At 37.3% G+C, this 21,500-nt stretch overlaps 1 protein-coding gene across 3 annotated transcripts in view; it reads left to right on the forward strand.

Annotated features, from left to right (window-relative positions):
* Positions 1–21,500, forward strand: part of LOC123879640 (zinc finger protein 425-like) — a 60,682-nt gene that overhangs the window by 5,809 nt on the left and 33,373 nt on the right. Inside the window, exons 9-17 of one of the 3 annotated variants that reach the window (XM_045927446.1) lie at positions 5,608–5,738; positions 6,778–6,855; positions 7,906–8,044; positions 8,315–8,421; positions 8,752–8,836; positions 10,044–10,178; positions 11,346–11,429; positions 12,726–12,842; positions 13,561–14,097. In XM_045927446.1, coding sequence (XP_045783402.1) covers positions 5,608–5,738; positions 6,778–6,855; positions 7,906–8,044; positions 8,315–8,421; positions 8,752–8,836; positions 10,044–10,178; positions 11,346–11,429; positions 12,726–12,842; positions 13,561–13,809 — 1,125 coding nt within the window. In that variant the 3' untranslated portion in view covers positions 13,810–14,097. Of the gene's footprint in view, positions 1–5,607; positions 5,739–6,777; positions 6,856–7,905; positions 8,045–8,314; positions 8,422–8,751; positions 8,837–10,043; positions 10,179–11,345; positions 11,430–12,725; positions 12,843–13,560; positions 14,098–14,459; positions 14,677–15,233; positions 15,415–16,164; positions 16,258–18,127; positions 18,266–18,714; positions 18,938–19,737; positions 19,863–20,053; positions 20,807–21,500 lie in introns of those variants that run through there. The other 2 variants (XM_045927447.1, XM_045927445.1) reach the window with 2 other exon arrangements.

Below are 21,500 nucleotides of genomic sequence, written 5' to 3' on the forward strand. Positions count from 1 at the left end.
ACCAATTCCGGGATGGAATCCGATATAAAACGTAACATGTACGATCCAAAATGAAATTTACGGGAAAATCCTCATGATAAATGCTCAAATGAGGCGTTAAATGATAACAATCTAGGATCAACGATCTAGGATCAACGATCTAGAGACGAAAATCTAGGATCAACGATCTAGAGACGAAAATCTAGGATCAACGATCTAGGATCAACGGCTGTAACAAGGAAAATGTTAGGTTAAGATTTTCATTCATTTTCTTGTTGGAAAATTCAATGTTCTAATGGCGAGATTGGGTAGAAAAATGAACACTTACCGCTAAAAGCGCCGTGTCCTACCACTCTATAGCCCTCTGGCCCATAAATATGTATTATACTTATTTAGTTTAACTTTCACATTTTTTAAAAATTAATAATTGACGAGCAAATGTTTGCGTGTCTATGTAGGAAGAAAAAGTGAACCTTCAAAATGGCCACCGAAAGATGCCAACTTCATTCGGTAAACGAGCTGTCAAAAATGTTTACTAGTTTTTTTTTTTCCAATATGAAAGAAGGTTTGACAGATCGTTGAATTACATTCCCAAACGTCACGCCTTAGAAACGTCATGGTGAAGTTTGGGACACTGACATATGACGTATAAAAGGTCTACTAACAGATCCCAGGCTATGTCAATAAAAATATGCGATCTAAATAAAGGATGTAACGGGACCGCTAAGGTACACGTTACAATTTCCCCTTTCTAGAGAAAAGAAAAAAAACCTTTTTTTTTTCTTTACCCTAAACAATTCTATAAGACAAAACAAAGGGAACTACCAAACAAAAGGAAAGTTAAATATCTAAATTTATGTAAGCCAAAACAACCAAATAATCATTAATAAATACAGATTGAGAAGCAATCCATTAAAACAAAATTCCTAAACTAGAATTGCATAGTATTGGTATACTACTGTCCAAGACACTAGCATCAACGCTGTGAAATGGCAAACCAAACTAGCGAAGAAGGGAAGAAAACTTTCTAAAGAGTGTGTGATTAGGATTGGTATACTACTGACCAAGACACTAAGCATCAACGCCGTGAAATGGCAAACCAACCTAACACAACATAAGCCAAAATAAAAAGAGTCTAGAGTTAGTATGCAACTGATCAATCCACTGAGGCACCCTCGCCGCGTATTGACGAACTAACCTAGCTAAGGGGTTTTCGGAATGGTATGCAACCGAACAAAGCACTCAGGCACCCTCGCCGCGCATTGTCGAACCATCCAAAATAAAGATGCGCTACAAAAGAGCAACACCTAAAACATCGTCCTGCCTAAAGCAAGGACCTAGCGAACATGTCCACATGTGTGAGACAAGGCCAAGGATGAGTACTAAAGACCCACATAGAAAAAAATATATACATCTACTTGCCGATAAAACAGACACAAGCAGGAGGATAACATGGAGCATGTGCCAACCATGATCCCACAAAAGATCTGTACATATTTACAAAACTACCTGACTGACTATAGCAGAACAAGCAGGAGGATAATACGGGGCATGTGCTAAACCGTAATCCCTTAAAAGAAAACTATACATATTTACAACAAAATTAGGTAATACGGTGCAAACAAAGGCAAAACCGCAACCAAAAATGAGTTCTTCAAGAGCCTGGTAAAACGAAGCAACTGCATAACCGCTACCAAAAGATCTCTTATAAACAGAACTATAAAATCAAAAATATACAATATATACAAAAAGGAGAGGTAATGCGGAGCAACTGCATAGCCGCAACCTACAAATCGGTAGGACTGACAAAGGAGCCAAAAAAAATCCTACACAAAATAATAATGAGTCCTTATTGTGTTAGCTTCTGCTAGATTCTTTTCCTGTTAAAATTAATTTTAAGTTTTAATTTTGTCAAATTTTAAGAATATCTTTTATATGGTATCTACCTGTACTATTTTTTTCCAAATCTTTTAATAAATATACATTATCTGAAATTTTCTTTATTATTTTACATTTAACAAATTTAGGGGCTAATTTTGCGGAAAAGAAAGAAGCAGCATTGGATTGCACAAAGTTGCGCCTCCAAACTGTGTCTCCAACACAATAAGAAATGCTTTTTCTTCCTTCATTGTAGTATTTGGCATTTCGTCTATATGACTTGGCCAGATTACTAACAGTTTTATCAAAAATATTACTCAAAGTAAGAAGTGCGTCCGAATAATCTGAACGACTACCAATAGTTAACTCTGAAGGGTCAGAGATAGAATAAAATTTATGTAAGGATCCATCAAGGAAAACTTCCCTACCAAACATAAGAAAATTAGGTGTGTATCCTGTAACTAAATTAATAGTGCCATTAATAGCTGCCTGAACATGGGGTAAATATTTAGACCACGTTCTATGGTCACTTTCAACATAGCATGCTAAGCAAGTCTCAATAGTTTTGTTAAAACGTTCAACTGGGTTATTCTGAGGAGTATATTATGAAATATTTTTTGGAATATTATATTCTTTAGCAAAATTCAGATTTATTTAAGTTATTTGCAAGTCTAGAATCTTTTAATCTTTGATATTTATTTATCCAAAATGCTGAATGAATTTAAAATCTTTTGAAAGTAAAATAATAATAACATCTAGGTAACAGGACTTCGTTATCAAAATCTGGTCCAAACAAACGATCAGAAAGTCTGTGTAATTCGACGGTGCATTTGTCATACCAAATAACATCCTAACGAATACAAATAGACCACGACCTGGGACTACAAACGCTGTCTATTCTCTAGAAGATTCTTCTAACAAAATTTGGAAAAAGCCTAAAAAAAAATAGATAAAATTAAATAAAATAGATTTTCAATCGTCGTGCACCTATCATTTTCAAGAGAAAACTGGCCACAGCGACACCTATCAAGTTTTTGGCTCCGTTTCTTACAAAGAAATGGCCTTTTTAGGTAAAAGGTAGCATTTTCACTAGTAACACATAAATAATAGTAATATAAAAACCTCAAAATAAACTACGCTTATTAACTAGGCGAGCACACTTAAATTAGCTATGCTAGAACAAACATCTTAGTATCTAGGCATACAATAAAAAAAAAATAAGTTACAAGAATACAATACACCTTAAAATATTACAAAAAATACAAATTAAGACAAGAACGAGAACAATTAAAATATTTATTCACTAATACTATGAGAATCAACACAACTAGGTTCCCAAATAAAAATCAGTCCCTGTTCGGGGCTGCCAATTGTAACTCGTCTTATCTTAATCTTTATATATTTATAGGATACAATGATCAAAAATAAACAAACTTATAGTACCTGGGCCACATGGCCACACACTAGGTTATAAAAAAATAAAGTCCAAATTATCACAAAATTTGTTAAAATAGAGAATAAGCTAGGCACATGTCGAATATCTAACTAATTCCACAGGCCGAAAACTGCATTCCATCACACCAATTCCGGGATGGAATCCGATATAAAACGTAACATGTACGATCCAAAATGAAATTTACGGGAAAATCCTCATGATAAATGCTCAAATGAGGCGTTAAATGATAACAATCTAGGATCAACGATCTAGGATCAACGATCTAGAGACGAAAATCTAGGATCAACGATCTAGAGACGAAAATCTAGGATCAACGATCTAGGATCAACGGCTGTAACAAGGAAAATGTTAGGTTAAGATTTTCATTCATTTTCTTGTTGGAAAATTCAATGTTCTAATGGCGAGATTGGGTAGAAAAATGAACACTTACCGCTAAAAGCGCCGTGTCCTACCACTCTATAGCCCTCTGGCCCATAAATATGTATTATACTTATTTAGTTTAACTTTCACATTTTTTAAAAATTAATAATTGACGAGCAAATGTTTGCGTGTCTATGTAGGAAGAAAAAGTGAACCTTCAAAATGGCCACCGAAAGATGCCAACTTCATTCGGTAAACGAGCTGTCAAAAATGTTTACTAGTTTTTTTTTTTCCAATATGAAAGAAGGTTTGACAGATCGTTGAATTACATTCCCAAACGTCACGCCTTAGAAACGTCATGGTGAAGTTTGGGACACTGACATATGACGTATAAAAGGTCTACTAACAGATCCCAGGCTATGTCAATAAAAATATGCGATCTAAATAAAGGATGTAACGGGACCGCTAAGGTACACGTTACAACCGTTAGAAGCATGCCGGAACCACAGCACGCCAACCAACCCGAAGACCACAGAAAGTTATAATAAGTAAGTTAGCGTACCGTTAGGTACTGTAAGTTTCAATGTTATACTTTGCAGCGCTCTGACGGGGGGGCTTCATGTTGTAATATTATAATACTAGCCGATGCCCGCGACTTCGCCCGCGTGGCTTTAGGTTTTTCGAAATCCCGTGGGAACGCTTTGATTTTCCGGGATAAAAAGTAGCCTATGTGCTAATCCAGAATATTATCTATCTCCATTCCAAATTTCAGCCAAATCCGTCCAGTAGTTTTTGCGTGAAGGAGTAACAAACACACACACACATACACACATACATACTTTCACCTTTATAATATTAGTGTGATTTTTTTTATGATGTAAGACATGAATGCAAATAAATAATGAATAAAAAATAAAAAAAGTGACAGACCACAAGTATCTATTCATCCCTACTATAACTATAAATGCAAAATTGTGTTTGTTGGTTGTGTTGTTCATCACTCCACAACGGAGCAATGCATCAACCTGACTTTTTGTATGGATATAGTTAAAGACTTGGAGAACTTTTTATCCTGGAATATCAATTTTAATATCGTCACCCTCCGCTCGGTTATGAAAATATTCACGCTAACCAGATCAAGTTGAAAACTAAAACCCAACTGTGATCGTCTTAATAAATGCTGAAGTATTATAGTAAAATTGTTTTTCTGTCGCTTGGTATATTTTACTGTTGTAGTGTAGTATATTTATAAACTCAGAATTTTCTCCTCTTTTGTTTGACATCCCACTCGATACAATAGTAATAGTAAATTAAAAATTTATAACACCCCCGACAAGTGAAGGTTACGTAACTAGAAAAGAGCTGATAAGTTTCAAACGGCTGAACCGATTTTCTTGGATTATAACTAAGAACACTCTCAATCAAGCCATCTTTCAAACAAAAAAAAAAACTAAATTAAAATCGGTTCATTACTTTAGGAGCTACGATGCCACAGACAGATACACAGACACACAGATACACATGTCAAGCTTATAACACCCCTCTTTTTGGGTCGGGGGTTAAAAATTAAAATCGGGGACGCCCATTTTGTAATGTAACATCTGTTAGGTCAATTTTATTCGTAGGGTTTCGTTTTTTCCTTTTGAGGTATGGAACCCTAAAAACATGCATAACTCAAATTTCGGCACAGGCAGCAAGCGAACCATAGCCTAGCGTTCAGAGCGTCGGGCGCGAACCCAGAAGACGAATACTGCCTGTTCCGCAATTTTTGATATGTATTTTTTTTTAAAGAATATTAGCCATTTTAATCATGACTAACATTCCCCTAACTAAGCGTAAAGCTTGTGCTAGGACTGGGTACGACAATAGTGCAATGGGTGGGGTTTGATATGTATTTAAAAGTTATTTATATAGCTAATCTTTTATTTTTGTAGAAATACGGACAATTCGAGTGCGCGGTTTGCGGCATCCACGCTGTGAGCCGCCAGAAGCTGTTGCATCATCTTAACATGGCGCATGTAGTGAGATACACCTGTACTGTGTGCCCCTTCTACACTAGACATAGGTAAATCTATCATATTCATCCTGGTTTACCAATGAATGAATGAAGGAATATACTTTTATTGTACACCACAAAATTAATACAGAAATCTATACTAATATTATAAAGAGGAAACCTTTGTATTTTTGTATGTTTGTATTGAATAGGCTCAAAAACTACTGGACCGATTTCAAAATTTCTTTTTAACCCCCGACCCAAAAAGAGGGGTGTTATAAGTTTGACGTGTGTATCTGTGTATCTGTGTATCTGTGTATCTGTCTGTGGCATCGTAGCGCCTAAACGAATGAACCGATTTTAATTTACTTTTTTTTGTTTGAAAGGTGGCTTGATCGAGAGTGTTCTTAGCTATAATCCAAAAAAATTGGTGCAGCCGTTTAAGAGTTATCAGCTCTTTTCTAGTTTTCTTGTAGAAAAGAAGGTTACATAACCGTTAGGTTCATAATATTATGTCAATTGACAAAATATGTCAAGCTGTCAAGATGGACGTTGCCTTGATACATAATTATTTATTTGAAAATGATGTTTTGGAAAACTCAGATACTTTGTCGGGGGTGTTATAAATTTTTAATTTACACTTGTACCATTACTTAGAGGGATTCTTCCGAATCCGTATAGGCTATATTTTATCCCGGAAAATAGAAAAAATAAATGTCCACCCGTGCGAAGCCGGGGCGGGTCGCTAGTAACAAGATAAAATTAAAAACTAAAACCCGACTGCGATCGTCTTAATAAACGCTGTAATATCAGAGTAAAATTGTTTTTCTGTCGCTTGGTATATTTTAATGTTGTACATTTTTTATATTCATGAGCTCAAATTTTTTCCTTTTTCATTTGACATCCCACTCGAAACAATAGCAAAAACAATTTTTGGAGACCTCCACTCATTCATCAAAATCGGCCCATTAGTTTAGGCGATACGGTGGAACACACAGAACCTGGATACAAACATACATAATATATACATTGACTGTTAAAATCATAACGCTTCCTTTTGGCTATGCCGCAGTCGGGTAAAAATCCTCCTGTTTGTTACTTGTTTCAGGAATACGGCAAAGTCCCACGGACGCGCACACAAAGGCACCAAGACAAAGTGTCCACACTGCGACGACCATGAATTCACGTGAGTATCATCACACTAATATTATAAAGGAGAAAGTTTGTGTGTGTGTGTGTGTGTGTGTGTGTGTGTGCGTGCGTGCGTGCGTGCGTGCGTGCGTGCGTGCGTGCGTGCGTGCGTGCGTGCGTGCGTGCGTGTGTGTGTGTGTGTATGTTTGTTACTCCTTCACGCAAAAATTACTGGACGGATTGGGCTGAAATTTAGAATGGAGATAGATTATACCCTGGATTAGCACATAGGCTACTTTTTATCCCGGAAAATCAAATAGTTCCCACAGGAATTTTAAAAACCTACATCCACGCGAACGAAGTCGCGGGTATAAGCTAGTAATCCATAATTCCATACTTTAATATTATAAATGCGAAAGTGTGTCTGTCTGTCTATCTGTCTGTCTGTCTGTCTGCTACGTTTTCACGGCCCAACCGCTGAACCGATTTTAATGAAATTTGGTACAGACTTGGGATACATCCCGGGGAAGGACATAGGCTACTTTTTATCCCGGAAATCAAAGAGTTCCTACGGGATTTAAAAACCTAAATCTACGCGGGCGAAGCCGCGGGCATCTTCTAGTACAAATATAATACCACGACAGATTCCATTCTACGCTAATTAAATCACCGCACTTGTGCAATAATACAATATTACTTCATGGTCTCTATAGGAGACCAACTGTGCGGTAATACAATTGTATAATCACAGAAAATAATAAATAATAATTTATTTAAAATTATTTGACTTTGTACACTTTTTGATTGTCAGTTGTTGGATTTTTAAGATAACAATGTTATGGTGTTAATAACGTAAACTTTAAACTAAAGCTACGAGGGTTCCAAACGCGCCCAAGTCTAAGAAGAGCCCATAACAATTAACACACATAATAACACGATGACGTCCCTGGAGCATGTGGTTATGAGTAGGTAGTAATACAGGTTCCATTCCACATTACTTATACCCCATTCAGCGGTAAAATGGAACTTCTCATTCTGAGGGGAGATCAGTGCTCAGTAGTAGACTGGCGATGGATTGTAAGCGATGATGACGATGAATTTTCAGAAATCTAAACTCACTTATGTCGCACGTGCGTAAAAAGCACCCGTCGGACTGCGTGTGCCCGGTGTGCGGGTTCTCCTTCAGCGGCAAAATGGGACTCACGCTGCATTTGCAAAGGAAGCACCAAGTGGACAATACGCAGGTCAGCTACATCTCATTGCTGCCACGGTGATGCCTCCCTTTTTTAGGGTTCCGTACTTCAAAAGGAAAAACGGAACCCTTAAACGGAACGGATCACTTTGTTGTCTGTCTGTGTGTCCGTCCGTCGTGTCTGTCAAGAAAACCTATCGGGTAGGTGATGCCACCCTTGTTTAGGCTTTCGTACCTCAAAACGAAAACCGTGAATTAGTGGTAAAAAAATTACCCTATAGGTGTCTCCATTACGGTTTTGAAAACTGATATTTATTTCCAGGCAAGTCAAATGACCGGCCCGCTGTGCGTGGAGTGCAACATACGCTTCGCTTCGGAAGCGGCGTACGAGCAACACTTGGCGGTCTCGCCGACACACAATACTGAAGAGTATGTCATTCTATAGCGATGATAGTATAGTGGTGGCCGAGTTTCTTGCTGGTTCTTCTCGGTAGGAAAGGCATTCCGAACTAGTGGTAGATGCTTTTGACGATTCAAAAGAACTTGCAAAAAGTCTAATCAAATAAAAATATTTTGAATTTGAATATGTTGGCCTCCTATTCGGGGGTCCAGGCTTCGGTCTTGGGCACTTTTTTTTAAATTCAGATACAAATTAGCCCTTGACTGCAATCTCACCTGGTGGTAAGTGATGATGCAGTCTAAGATGGAAGCAGGTTGTAGGGCTATTTATTAGAAATTTTCTATTCTATTCTGTTGTAGCAACCTCCAGCCCAACGCCCCGCCACGGCGTCGATTTAAAGGTCTTCCGAGACGACGGACCGCGCAGACCGTCACTTGCGAACAGGTTCGACCCTTTACACATAAACAACACATTACTATTGCCTTGCCGGGAGCCGTCTTCAAAACCGTGTGATAATATCACACACAACCGCACAAGTTCGGTAATATTATATAACCGTACATGAGCGGTAATTTTACTTTATCGCACTAATGCGCTTACATCTTTATTTTACGTCATCCCATATGTGCGGTAATATTACATTATCGCACAAATACTCTTTTTTTGGGCTCGTTCCCACTAGTTCAACTGATTAGTTCAACCGTTGAACTAGTGGGAATTTTTTTTCCCACTAGTTCAACTAGTCTTTTGTAAACTGTTGAAGCTGGTTCTTTGCCTTCAGCAGCTTCTTCACATGAGTTTCTAAGTATGGCGTCAGTTTAATTTTGTATAAAATTTGGCAGGTAAAAATCAGCATGCTGCACTGATTTTATAATATTAATTTAACTCCCTAAAACAATAAATAAAATTACGTATTTGTATACAAGTTCACTGTGGGTGTTTGTGCTTAAATAGGGTGATATGATGTATTAATAAACGAACAATTACTTCGTAATTGATTTAATTATAAACATCATAATATTTTGAGTGTATGAAATATTTCTTTTTTGAGCTAGAACATTGCAATTCCCAATAAACCGTGAAAGAAAACCCCAAAAAAATTTGTTCACAGCTATTTTAGAAATCGTTGTTTTCAGTATTTATTTATTAAATACAGGAGTAATAAAGCCAGCTTTAATGTTGGATGGCCTGACACCAAATTAAGTTCTTTTAAACTGAATAAATAAATTTAAATTTTGATTTAATTTAATCAGCTTCTGTGAATTCACCAACACTAATAGTACCTTAGTTGAACTATTTATTCCCAGTAGTTCAACTGCGTCTAAATCCTCTTAAGAGTTTAACTAGTGGGAATAAAAATTCCCACTAGTTCAACGGTTGAACTAATCAGTTGAACTAGTGGGAACGAGCGATTGTTTGTAGGGTACACTAAAATTTATGAGTCTTTTAATTTAAAATTTATGTTCTGGTCCTTTTTAGCAATATTTAGAGAAACAAGAGAATCGACGCAACTATAAGGGTTTTATTGAAAAAAAATCTGAGAGCAATTGTTGAGCTAATTAATTAAATTTATAAATTGCATATCGACTGTAATGTTCTGCTTTGCGCACTAATAACATAAACAGCTAATTCTTGAACACCTTGGTTCCAGTGCGGCGTGAAGTTAAAAGGTTTCAAGCATTACAGCATCCACTTTGAGAGTCAACATCGCGATTTGACGCGTACTCAGTTCGCTAACCCGCACGAGAGACGGTGCCTGTGTGAGCAGTGCGGACGGGTGTTCCAGGTGAGACTAAAATACATGAGAATGGACAAATTCTGCTGTTACTTGAGGGAGGACTTGACTACAATCTCACCTGGTGGTAAGTGATGATGCAGTCTAAGATGGAAGTGGACTAACCTGAAAGGAGTATGGCAGTTTTCATTAAACCCATACTCCTTTGGTTTCTACACGGCATCGTACCGGAACGCTAAATCGCTTGGTGGCACGGCTTGTTGGTAGGGTGGTAACTAGCCACGGCCCAAGCCTCCCATCAAACCTTTTTTTTTTTAGTTTCCAATAAGTCCCATCTACGATCGGCCCTCCGGCCATAATCAGATTTGGGGAGTTGTGAAGGTTTGTTCGTTCGTCGAAGACTTCAAGAACGAAAACTACTAATTTTTCTCACCAAACTACACCAGAAGCTTAGAAATTGCCGGGAATCGAACCTGGGACCTCCCACTAATAAGACCACAGCGTTTACTACTGTCAGGGTGGCCCTCAAAATGAGCAAATGCTGCTGTTACTTGAGTGATGAGCTACGACATGGGTTTCTTACTACTACTACTCAGTGACTACAACGACATGGGTGTCTTACTACGACATGGGTGTCTTACTACGACTTAGTGACTACAGCGTGGGTGTCCCTATAGTACCCTATAGGTTTTCTTGACAGACACGACAGACTGACAGACAGACAGACAACAAAGTGATCCTATAAGGATTCTGTTTTTCCTTTTGAGGCACGGTATTTACCTATCCTTATAAATCGATTATTATTATTGGACAGTTAAATATTGAACCTTAAGAGGGGTCTCTCCCTCACTCGCTCCATGCTAACGTAGTTCGTCTCTCATTGGAATACTAACCAATCATACTCAATGGAATTATGTAGAAACGTTCTGGTAACTAATATCTATGCCTGTGGTTTTCCAGATTTCCATTAAAATATTCGGTTTCAAAGTTACGCGGTCTTAAAAAATCACATACAAATCTTTGAGCCCCTGTAATTTTAAAACTACATATTTTTAGAAAAATCTAAAACACCAAAGTACAGATATTAGTTTCTAGAATATGTCTGCAAAATTTCATGGACTTTGGTTGCTTAGTATTCAAATGAAATTGGAACTACGATTGTATGGAGTAAGTGACGGAGAGAGTCCTGTTAATCTGATTTAATGTCTTCTTTCACAGAATTCGAGTGCACTAAAAAGTCATATGCTAATCCATGCAGGCAAGAAGGACATACAATGTACCATATGCGACAAGAGGTTTTACTACGAGGGGTGGCTGAAAAGTTCTGAGCCTAAGGCACTTGCATTCGTGCTAATTACTCATCCGGCGGGTCACTAGTTGAGCGACATCTACCCACTATATAAGAAAAGTTTCATGTCATTAGCTTCATTAAGCTTTGAGTAATTGAACCGTGAACATCAACATGTCTGATTCATCGCTGCAGTTAACGAAATTGGAACATCGCGCCGTCATAAAATTCCTCGTAAAAAAGGGGAAAACAGCAAAAGAAATTTTTGAAGAAATGTCTAGTGTATACGGAGAATCTGGACCGTCGTCAGCCACGGTTAAACGATGGACACGCCTATTCCAACAAGGCCGAGAGACTCTGGAAGACGACCCCCGCTCGGGCCGGCCGAACACCGCAGTCACTGATGAAAACATCGAAAAAGTAAAAAAAATTGTACTGGACGATCGGCGAGTAAAATTGTGGCAGATAGCAGAAGAGCTGAGCATCAGTAAGGAACGAGTTGGAGACATTATGCATAATCATTTGCATATGAATAAAGTCAGTGCGCGTTGGGTGCCTAAAATGCTCACGCCACTGGACAAGCAGCGACGAGTTGAAACTTCCGAAGAATTTATAGACCTGTGCAAGGACAATTTGGAGGAAATTTGCACTCGTATTGTCACCGTTGATGAAACGTGGATCCGACAATACGACCCGGAGTCGAAACAAGAGTCAATGCAATGGATAGAGAAGGTGGAAAAGCCGCCGAAGAAGTTCAAGGTGGAAAAATCGGCTTCCAAACTCATGGCCACCATTTTTTGGGATTGCGAAGGAGTTTTACTCATAGATTACCTCCAAAAAAAAACTACGATGAATGCAGAGTATTATGCAGGGCTTTTGAAAAAAGTTCGCGAAGCCATTGTTGAAAAAAGAAGAGGCAAAATCAGCAAAGGAATTTTGTTTCTGCAAGACAATGCGCCGGTTCACACAGCGCGCATTGCGAGGCAAGCCTTGCGAGAAACTGGATTCGATGAAGTGAACCACCCTCCCTATAGTCCAGATCTGGCCCCTAGCGACTATTTTCTATTTAAAAATTTGAAAAAGGACCTTCGGGGACGAAGATTTGGAGATGATGAAGAGATGAAGGCGGCCGTAAATGAACATTTTCAAGCTAAAGACGCGGCTTATTTTTTTTCAGGGATACAAGCCCTCTATAAAAGATGTCAAAAGTGCATTGAAGTCCATGGGGACTATATTGAAAAATAAATTTTATTTAGATTTTTATCTAGACTTTTAATGCCCTAGGCTCAGAACTTTTCAGCCACCCCTCGTACAAGCGTCAGTTGACCATGCACATGGATATCCACAATGAGCCCAAGCGCACGTTCGACTGCCCCGTGTGTGCGCGGAGCTTTACCTGCAAGTCTAATAAGAACAGGCATCTCTGGGTGAGTGACTTCATTTTAAGTGTGTGACTTCAATTTGAGCAGGTGACTTCAATTTCAGTGTTAGCAAGTCTAATAAGAACATGCATCTGTGGGTGAGTGAGTGGCTTCATTTTAAGTGTGTGACTTCAATTTGAGTAGGTGACTTCAATTTCAGTGTTACATTAATTTAAGTATGGTACTGTAACGTGTGTGTGAATGTGACCTTAATTTGAGTATGTGTCTTCAATTTGAGAATAGCAATACAGCGTGTGCGTGTGTGACTTCAGTTCGAGTATGTCACTTCAATTCGAGTATTTCAACATGTATGTCTGTGAATTGAGTTTGAGTTTGAGAATGAAAACGAGTTTTCAATTTTTTTTAAAATTTATTTATTTATTTAATAAGAAACTTTTACAAGGTTTACAAAGCAAGTGTATTCATAAACTTGATAAGTTTTTCCGCACACCTGTTATAGGTATCGTCGACAGTACACGTAACACAATTATTTAATCTAGTTAAAATATTTAAATCTAGGTATAACAATTTCTACTAGTACTTACTACTAAACTTATAAACTAACAACATTAGGCTAAGTTGGAATACGACTTCAATGAGTGACGTGAGTGAGTTTCAGACGACTGACATCTGAATAACATACTTTGACTTTATTGTTCGTATTTTAAATACAAGTGTATTGGCAAGCTTGGGTGTCTTTATGTGTTTTTTCTTTTGTTCACAGACCCATACACAAGTGTCAAGGCCGTTCAAATGTCACGCGTGCCCCAAAACCTTCGTGTATCCGTCAGAGAGGAAGTTCCACATCAACCACGCTCACGCGAACCAGCCTTACCCCAAGAAACCCAAGAACAGGGTCAGAAATAGTCGGCCTAAACACGTGAAGGAGGCCCCGTATGGCCAAATTGATCCTCAAATTAGTATCAACGAGGCGTCATACTTAAGTGAAACTAGTGCAATACTCAATGAGTGAAAAATCTTATCACTAGAATACTACCTCCATATGAAATCGCATCGGCAAAATTCGTTTATGCAGAAAGGTGCAAGACCAGATGTACACAAATAAAATATAGACCTTATTGCTTGACATTCAAGATTTTCAACACAAGAACAACATACTCTTGCTATCTTAGTCATATTCGCGCGTAGCTTTGCAAATCTTGATAATTATAATATTATTGTGTAGTCACATTCCTGTAAATAAAATTTAATCTATTTATATTTGTTTGAATAAAATTAAACATTTTTCCGTTCTAGTTAATGAAAGATTTTTATTTAATTCTTCCTTCCACTTTCTCCTACACATATGCTACAGATTTAAATTATTTACAGTGAAGAACAAGACCAATCTAAAAAAGGGCAAAGGCAATGGACCAACGTGTAATGGAACTATCAAAAGCTTGGGCAAGGAGAATTTATAATCACAACGTTGAGCTGGGGATGTTCCTGGGAGCTTTCAAAAGAGCTAGAATCCAGAGCTGTAAAACCAGTTAAAAAAACCATTAAGTCACAGATTATAGTATTAAGTGATGCCACAGATAAATAGTAAAATTTCGCTATAGGCAAGTTTTGCAATGTTGCTCATCTTGATTTCTGAGACTTTGTCTGTGGTCTTTATTTTGTCATTTTGTACTTTAAAAAAAATGTGGGCAAGCAGAAATGAGAAATGTTAACATTTTGATTTTTTCATCATACAGTTCCACATTATACAATTTCAAGCATTCTGAATGTAAATCTAAACTTTGTAAGATTAAATCAGCATAAAAATGAGGTGTTGCGTATCTTTTTGTGTGAACAATTCGGAAATAATACCAGACCCCCAAAATGTCACATTTCATAGGTGAGTTTTGTTTTGAAGCCACTAAGAACAACTTGAATTATTAAATGATTCACTGGGAGCCTTTGTTCACAAGCGCAACAACAGGATTTTGTTCTGTGAAGATCTTGACCTTAGTTTCGTCAAGCTGTGAATGTCAATCGACTGGAATCACCACTTGATTGTTGACAAAGCAGTTGGCAAAGACCTTTCTCAGGACTACTGGGAAGAGAGGCATTTCATGTTGTTATGGTACAAATTATATCCTAAAACCATAGTCAAAATCACCTTAGCGCGGTTGTGAGCTGTGTCTTATAAATGGAAGATCTGGGTTCAATTCCCAGATTTAGAAATCATGAATTCTGGTTAGAGATTAGACACATGTTACTGGAATGTGATAATAATATAACAATCAACAATCCTTGTCAAATATGTATACAAAACATCAATTAAAAAATTTGGTAGTGTGTAGGTATCTAACTTTTATGTTCTGATGAAGAATCTGTTCTGTTTGGCGGCTATTTTTAATTTGGAAAGTACTTTGTCTCTAAAAAATCTACAATTTCTATGTTTTCTTAAAGACTACCTACAGAGAAGTTCCGGCGCGCTGCCTGGATCCAAGCTCTGGGCATTGAGGAGAAGAACATGCAAAGGCTACGGGGTCCCTTCATCTGCTCGCTACATTTCAGGGAGGAGGACTTTTATACTACCAAGAGTGGGCAGAGGGCCGTACAGAGAGGTGCTGTTCCTAAAACTGAACAGGTAGTGATTTTGATGTGAAAACTTCTTCAGCACTGCAGTCATTTGAAACTCTAAAAGAAAAAGCAACTCAAAAACAATGTTTTACAATAACCACAAACACTAACAAGTGTAAATTAAAAATTTATAACACCCCCACAAGTGAAGGTTACAGTAACTTGAAAAGAGCTGATAACTTTCAAACAGCTGAACTGATTTTCTTGGATTATCAGATTCAAATTCAAATTCAAAATATTTTTATTCAATTAGACTTTTACAAGTTCTTTTGAATCGTCAAAAGCATCTACCACTGGTTCGGAATGCCTTTCCTACCGAAAAGAACCAGCAAGAAACTCGGCGGTTTCTCTTTTCAAAGATTTGATATACAATATTATGCCATATATAAAAGCAATTATAGCTAAGAACACTCAATCAAGCCACCTTTTAAACAAAAAATTAAAATCGGTTCAATAGTTTAGGAGCTATGATGCCACAAACATACAATAGCAAAAATAAAATATTTTTTTGAGACCCCCACTTTTTTCATGTAACATCTGTTAGGTCAATTTTTTCATACAAAATGTAGCCTATGTCACCCGAACCTTTACAATGAACAACATTCATCAAAAACAGCTCAGTAGTTTAGGCACTACAGTGGAACACACAGAATCTGGATACAAACAAACATACATACATAGACTGCTATAATCATAACCCTTCCTTTTGGCTTTGCCACAGTCGGGTAGTATAATAATAAAAGAATCCCACTTTCAGATCTGCATCATATGCCTGGACACAGGCAGAAGAATGTTTTCACTGAACTATTATAATTTGGAGCAACCTTATGAAAATGTGACAGGAATTCCTGTAAGTTGATTCATTTGTGCATATTAACCAATTTTTTTGTCACTTAAAATATTGTAACTTATTCAATATACAGTGGACCCCCGGTAATCCGACAAACGTTTTGCAGGACATTGTCGGACTATTGAATTTGTCGGATTATAGAGTACTGCCTAAGACCCCCTATAGTCTGGATTTTTTACAAAAGAGTACCTTGTAATCAGACAAATTACAGATCCAATGACAAGATTCTATCACACTATCACACTAATATTATAAAGGAGAAAGTTTGTGTGTGTGTGTGTGTGTGTGTGTGTGTGTGTGTGTGTGTGTGTGTGTGTGTGTGTGTGTGTGTGTGTGTGTGTGTGTGTGTGTGTGTGTGTGTGTGTGTGTGTGTGTGTGTGTGTGTGTGTGTGTGTGTGTGTGTGTGTGCGTGTGCGCGTGTGCGCGTGTGTGTGTGTGTTTGTTACTCCTTCACGCAAAAACTACTGGACGGATTGGGCTGAAATTTAGAATGGAGATAGATTATTACCAGGATTAGCACATAGGCTACTTTTTATCCCGGAAAATCAAAGAGTTCGCACGGGAATTTTAAAAAACCTACATTCACGCGAACGAAGTCGCGGGCATCAGCTAGTACTTAGAATAAAAACCCAGATTCTCTATGTCATACATACTCTGAAGTACAAATCATACTTCACTATGTATGTCAAATTTAGTAAATTCAATAATAATAGACATGTCGGATTACAGGGGGTAGGCCGGATTAAATAGGGGCCGGATTACCGGGGGTCCACTGTAATTGTCATTTAAATAAATGAATATGTTATCGAATAGTATTGAAAGTAGAACTATTATTATTAGTATTTCCTTCATCAATAGAATTACTTGTTTTGCATTATTAATACTATCAATAGGCTGCAGTTGCTATCAGTTATACATGGCATAATATTGTATATCAAATCTTTGAAAAGAGCAACCGCCGAGTTTCTTGCTGGTTCTTCTCGGTAGGAAAGGCATTCCGAACCAGTGGTAGATGCTTTTGACGATTCAAAAGAACTTGTAAAAGTCTAATTGAATAAAAATATTTTTAATTTTTTGCCGTAACTATTGATAGACTCGATATTGGACTATCGATAGGCAACTCTAGTTGAAATCTGCCAAACTGCATTTGGCCAGGGTGGTTGGACTATGGCTAAAGCTATAGGCTAGACGTTTTCTGTGTTGGTGTTGGCTGGCGGGCGTGTTCTGCCTTTTTGGAGTATTTTTTTTTTTTATTAAAACTGACTGGAAAGCGCTCTAAGGGGGTGCCGTGCGTGTGTCGGCGAGCGCCGGCACAGACGGGGTCCATACTTGTATAGTTTAACTAACTTGTTACAAATAACTACAAACTTGACATTGGCTAATCTTTGTAAAGCCAAACGAGAGAGAAAAAAAAAAAAGCTATTGGCTATCACTGCTGCAGGTGACATGCACTAATGATACTTTTTAACCCCCGACCCAAAAAGAGGGGTGTTATAAGTTTGACGTGTGTATCTATGTATCTGTGTGTCTGTGTATCTGTGTATCTGTCTGTGGCATCGTAGCGCCTAAACAAATTAACCGATTTTAATTTACTTTTTTTGTTTGAAAGGTGGCTTGATCGAGAGTGTTCTTAGCTATAATCCAAAAAAATTGGTTCAGCCGTTTAAAAGTTATCAGCTATTTTCTAGTTTTATTGTAGAAAAGAAGGTTAGATAACCCTTAGGTTCATAATATTCAAGTGTCAATTGACAAATGTCAAGCTGTCAAGATGGACGTTGCCTAGATATACATAATTATTTATTTGAAAATGATTTGTCGGGGGTGTTGAAAATTTTTAATTTACACTTGTAATTCTTTATTAATATTGTAGCTGAGCACGTTCACTGCTGTCCGGTCTCCAAAAGTGTGTTGGGAGTGCGGGCAGCGCTTGTTGAACTGCGACGCGTTCAGAGACAAGAGTGTGAGGGCGCATCATTTGTTGCTCAAGTTGAGCCAGCAAGATGAACTGGTAAGTCTTATAGCTAATTAGGGTTCTGTACTTCAAAAGGAAAAACGGAATCCTTATAGGATCCCTTTGTTGTCCGTCCGTCCATCCGTCCGTCCGTCTGTCGTGTTTGTCAAGAAAATCTATAGGGTACTTCCCGTTAACCTAGAATCATGAAATTCGGCTGGTAGGTAGGTAGGTCTTATAGCACAAGTGAAGGAGTAAATCCGAAAACCGTGAATTTGTAGTTCAAAGTAAAATAACTATGCCAAGTGGGGTATTATATTAAAGGGCTTTAACTGTACATTCAAAAACAGATTTTTATGAATTTTTAAGTATGTATAATAGTTTTTGATTTATCAAGCAAAATGTCGGAAAAAATACCTGAGTATGGAACCCTTGGTACGCGAGTCTGACTCGCACTTGACCGGTATTTTTTTATTCAGATACACGTAATCCCCATTCTTTTCCAGCTTAAAATTCAGACTATAAAGACTGTAAATCGAAAAAAACACAAACTAAAATCAAACATGAGCAAGGAAATATTCGAGCCTGACTACAGTGAATACCAATTTGTTTATGATGAAACAAGTAAAAATGTTAAAACCGAGAACAGACAGAAAAACAAAAATGTAAAAGTGAAAATAGAGAAAGTTATCTATGGTTCAGAAACTAAGACTGAAGTAAAAAATGAAGGTACATCCATATTAATATTACAAATCTGCCAATCTGCATTGGGCCAGTGTGGCAGACTATGGCCTAAACCCTTCTCACTCTGAGAAGAGACCCGTACTCAGTAATGGGCCGGCAATGGGTTGATCATGATACTAATCTCACTTTACACTTATTATAAAGCCAAAAGTTTGCATGTTTGTATGTTTGTTACTCTTTCACGCAAAATACTACTGAATGGATTTTGCTGATATTTGGAATGGAGATAGATTAACTCATAGGCTACTTTTTATCCCGGAAAATCAATGAGTTCCTTCAGGATTTTTAAAAACCAATATCCACGGGAACGAAGTCGCGGGTATCAGCTAGTACTATAATAATTTGTAAGTGCGAAAGTCTGTTACGTCCATTTAACTGACCAAGCGTCAAGTTTGGTGCAGGATATCTTACATCCCAAAGACAGACATACTTTCGCATTTATATTAGGATAGGATACTTTTTATCCCAGAAAATCAAAGAAATTCTATGGGATTAAAAATACTTTATATCCACGCAGATGAATTTGCGGGTATCATCATTCATCTAGTGTTATAATATAAATGCGAAAGTGTCCGTCTGTCTGTCTGCTAGCTTTTACGACCCATAATATGTTTATTTATTATAGGCACGCGCTTGACCACAATCACATCTGATGGAAAGTGATGATGTGGCCTAAGATGGGACGCGTTTGCCGATTTTGACGAATTTTTTTTTTTTAATTTTAAAGTTGTGAAATTTTCCTTGTGAAAAATTAAAAATATTTCTCAAGTAATTTTTTTTTGAAGCCACAAAATTGACTATCACTTTGGAGCCTAAAGAGGAAGGTGCGAATAATGACATAGCTAGTGATGAGGAGTTCTTACACGATGACATAGACAATGATGGCTTTCTGAATGGTGTCATAGACAAGGTAAACTATACTTTTAAAAATAAGTTTAATTTAATCAGTTTATTTTCACAGATTATGGTTTTATCGCTCAAGAAAAACCGTTCATGCATTTGTAGTATTTTTCAAGTACACCAAGGTGCAAGCTGGAGTATGGACATGAACAAGATGTATTTTTCATCGAAATTTTATAATTGATTATTTCATTTTTACAGGGTACAAAGAATAATAAAGACATCACAGATAAAAGTAAAAAAATTGACAGGTACAAAAATGTCAAACTTTTAAACAAAAGCATAGAAATGGATGTCGAATTTCCAAACCAAGAAATTGACTATGACACAAATATTCCTAATAAAAATGACCTTAACGCTACATACATGAATAAAAATGACATTATTAACATCAATTTACCTGATCAAAGCAATGACTTTGACATGGATTTCCTGGATGAAAATGTCAAAATTGCTAGTGAAAATATCAACAATGTCAATGTGATGAATAGAAATCTCTGTAATGTCAACTTAACTGACAAAAATGATGACATTCACTATAATGACAAGCTTATGAACAAAAATGTCACTTTGCCTGGTGAAACTGATGATTATGACATGGATTTACCTGATGACAATGACATCGACATGAATGTGTCAGATGGAAATGACAGTGATATAGAACTAGTAGAAGCAACTGTCAAAAGTGATAGTAATAAAAAGTGTGTTAGCAAAACTAAAGTTAAATTAAATACAAAGGGTACCTTAAGCAAAGTTAAACGAAAAACAAAAGTTGTGTTAAGTAAATCAAAAGTTAAAGCAAATAAATCAAAAGTTGTATTAAATAAGGATGGTAAAGTTAAAAAAAGTAGTAGGAAACGTAAGACAGAGTTTCAGGGGCATTATTTAAGACGAAAACCTCCCACTGGTGGCATGGAGCTGTTCAAAGTGTCAGTTTTGACGTATGAAGAACAGGTATGTTTCATCTCATCATTTCATCACCACTATTGCCTGTATTCACAATCATTACTATGAGGTCTCACAGTGCGCTGGAACGCATAGTGTAGGTTCCACCAATCAGATCATTGTAAATTGACGTGACACAGTCATCTGATTGGTGGAACCCACACTATTCGTTCAAGCGCACTATGAGACCTCATAGTAATGTTTGTGAATATGGGTGTATGCTTATTTGCTAATTCAGTGTTCAAAACTGAATGATAGTGACCGAGTTCGGGCTTTGTATCTTTACACTTTTTAGGGTTCCGTACCGAAAAAGGAAAAACGGAACCCTTATAGGATCACTTTGTTGTCTGTCTGTCCGTCCGTCTGTCCGTCGTGTCTGTCAAGAAAACCTATAGGGTACTTCCTAGAATCTTGAAATTGGGCAGCTAGGTAGGTCTTACAGCACAAGTAAACGAATAAATCTGAAAACCGTGAATTGGTGGTTACATCATTAAATGAAAAAATTAAAATGTGTTTCAATTTTCAAACTAAGATAACTATACCAAGTGGGGTATCATATGAAAGGGCTTTACCTGTTTATTCTAAAACAGATCTTTTCACGGACCAACAGTTTAACCGATTATGACAAAATTTGGTGCAGAGTTAGCTTATATCCCGGGGACGGACATAGGCTACTTTTTATCCAGGACAATCAAAGATTTCC

Source organism: Maniola jurtina, chromosome 28, assembly GCF_905333055.1.
Source record: "Maniola jurtina chromosome 28, ilManJurt1.1, whole genome shotgun sequence".
NCBI lineage: Eukaryota > Metazoa > Arthropoda > Insecta > Lepidoptera > Nymphalidae > Maniola > Maniola jurtina.